Source organism: Protobothrops mucrosquamatus, unplaced genomic scaffold (genome assembly GCF_001527695.2).
Source record: "Protobothrops mucrosquamatus isolate PMUCROS unplaced genomic scaffold, P.Mucros_1.0 scaffold1079, whole genome shotgun sequence".
NCBI lineage: Eukaryota > Metazoa > Chordata > Lepidosauria > Squamata > Viperidae > Protobothrops > Protobothrops mucrosquamatus.
Window position 1 is genome coordinate 54,352 of NW_015387307.1, and position 2,005 is coordinate 56,356.

The following is a 2,005-nucleotide window of genomic DNA, read 5'->3' on the forward strand; positions in this document are numbered from 1 at the left end:
ACGCTACACACCCTCTCCACGACCTGTTTTCCTCGTTACCTTCTGGGAGGAGGGCGGTTCCGTGGTACCCAAAGCAGAACATCCAGATTCAGTCACGGTTTCGGTCCATACAGTATTAACCTTGTGAACTCTCAGGCTTCCTCTTTCCGCTATGTATTCAAGATGGACAGTGATTAATGTTTTTATGTTATTTAGATATAAGGGTGTAGGTTATTTAGATACATTTAAACATGTATATGTCATGTTTAAATGTGTGTTATGTATGTGTGTACACTTCTGAGAGCAAGCAACAAAATTTCATTTTCAATGTGTCCGCAGTAAAAAATGACAATAAAGGTTCTCTCTCTCTCTCTCTCTCTCTCTCTCTCTCCCTCTCTCTCTCTCTCTCTCTCGTACCAGGTGGTACGGGTACCACCTGGTACGCGACCATCCTAGAAAAGTGGTAGCGGGGGAGGGGAATGAGCTGAACCGGTGGCAGCACCGCACAAGCCTGAGCGAGAGATGGCTGGAGCTGCAGGGCTGTCAGGGCTCAGCGGAAGCCCCAGGATCAGTGCCGCTTTCCAGCTGATCGGCGCTTCTTCGGGGCTGTTAGGGCTCAACGGAAGCACCAGGATCACCGCCAGACTCCAGCTGGAGCTCGGCACTGATCCTGGTGCTTCTGCTGAGCCCAGAAGAAGCGCCGATCAGCTGGAATGTTGCAGCCTCTCCAGGGTCTTGTGATTTACATTCAGATGCTTGGCAACTGGTTCATATTTATGACGGTCACAGTGTCCCAGGGTCATGTGAAGTGACCAAAACCCGATGCAAACCACCCAGCAGACGGGGGAGGGGGAATAAAAACCAAACACCCTCCCACCCCACCCCCGCTGCTAATCCTCAACAGAAACGCTCACAACAATGAAAACCTCGGACAGGAGGAAGAGCGCCACCGGGCGGGCAGGCAGGTGTCTTGCTCGGCTGTGGCTTGGGGGGCACTTTTTTCAGTGCCATTGTAACTTAGAACAATCACTAAGCGAACTGTTGTAAGTCGAGAACTACCTGTACTTCATCACTTTTTTCCTTTTTGGGGGGGGGGGTCATCAAGTTTTTGACCCCTTGCTAGGCGACTGGTGGTACTCGGATACTGCCATATCCTAAAAGTGGTACAATGGATGAAAAAGTTGAAAAGCCCTGCCTCCTTGGTTAGCCCTCAGTGTAGGATTTGGTAACCTTGTCAAGGTCAGTCCCATATATGGAAGCCATGGCTGATTGAAGATTGAATGTATTAACACAACACGTGTTATTTTGCTCTTTTGAAAGGAACTCATCGTGGTTGGGCTGCTGTGCAGATGCGTTTACTTCATGAGTTAGTGTACGCCTCCAGGAGAATGGGAAACCCAGCACTTTCCGTCCGACACTTATCTTTCCTTTTACAAACCATGCTGGATTTTCTTTCGGACCAAGGTATTCATTTTGTTAAAAAAATACAATTTTTTTTAATGTATGTTATAAATGATAATGGCCAATCAGCCAATATTATAAATATATTGTATATTATATTATAAATATAATGTATATTATAAATGATAATGGCCAATCAGTCTGTTCGAAAGCTGCAGAATGTTTAGTATGATTCTGGTTTTCTGTTGCTGGGTGGAAGCCAAGTTCTGCTCTTAGCTTTCCTGACCAAATTGCAAGCCTCCTTTGGCTATTTCTTATTTTCAAAATGGAACATACCTGCCCCCTTTTTTTAATTGCCACTCTGTCCTGTCTCGAAGATACAACGCAGGGGCATTGCATTGTCAGTATTGCACACAAGTTTAACCATTAATTATGCATTTTTCATTTTACCACACTTGATTTTAAGAGCAGAGTTGATGACAGTATGGTTTGGAACCTTGAATCTAGCAATCAAGCAACTGCTTGAAGTTTTCATTAATGAGATCCTAAATTCAGACTTGGACAGTCAGATTAAGTTGCTGCAACTTTTATGCTCTGCCTATATCTGAAAGAGTTTCAAGAAAGC

General features: G+C 44.9%; 1 protein-coding gene across 1 annotated transcript in view; it reads left to right on the top strand.

Moving 5' to 3' along the window:
* The window catches only part of TRAPPC9 (trafficking protein particle complex 9), a 283,369-nt gene that overhangs the window by 36,262 nt on the left and 245,102 nt on the right, over positions 1-2,005 (top strand). The window contains exon 9 of the mRNA XM_015820169.1: positions 1,300-1,443. Within this exon, the coding sequence (XP_015675655.1) occupies positions 1,300-1,443 (144 nt within the window). The remainder of the gene's footprint in view (positions 1-1,299; positions 1,444-2,005) is intronic.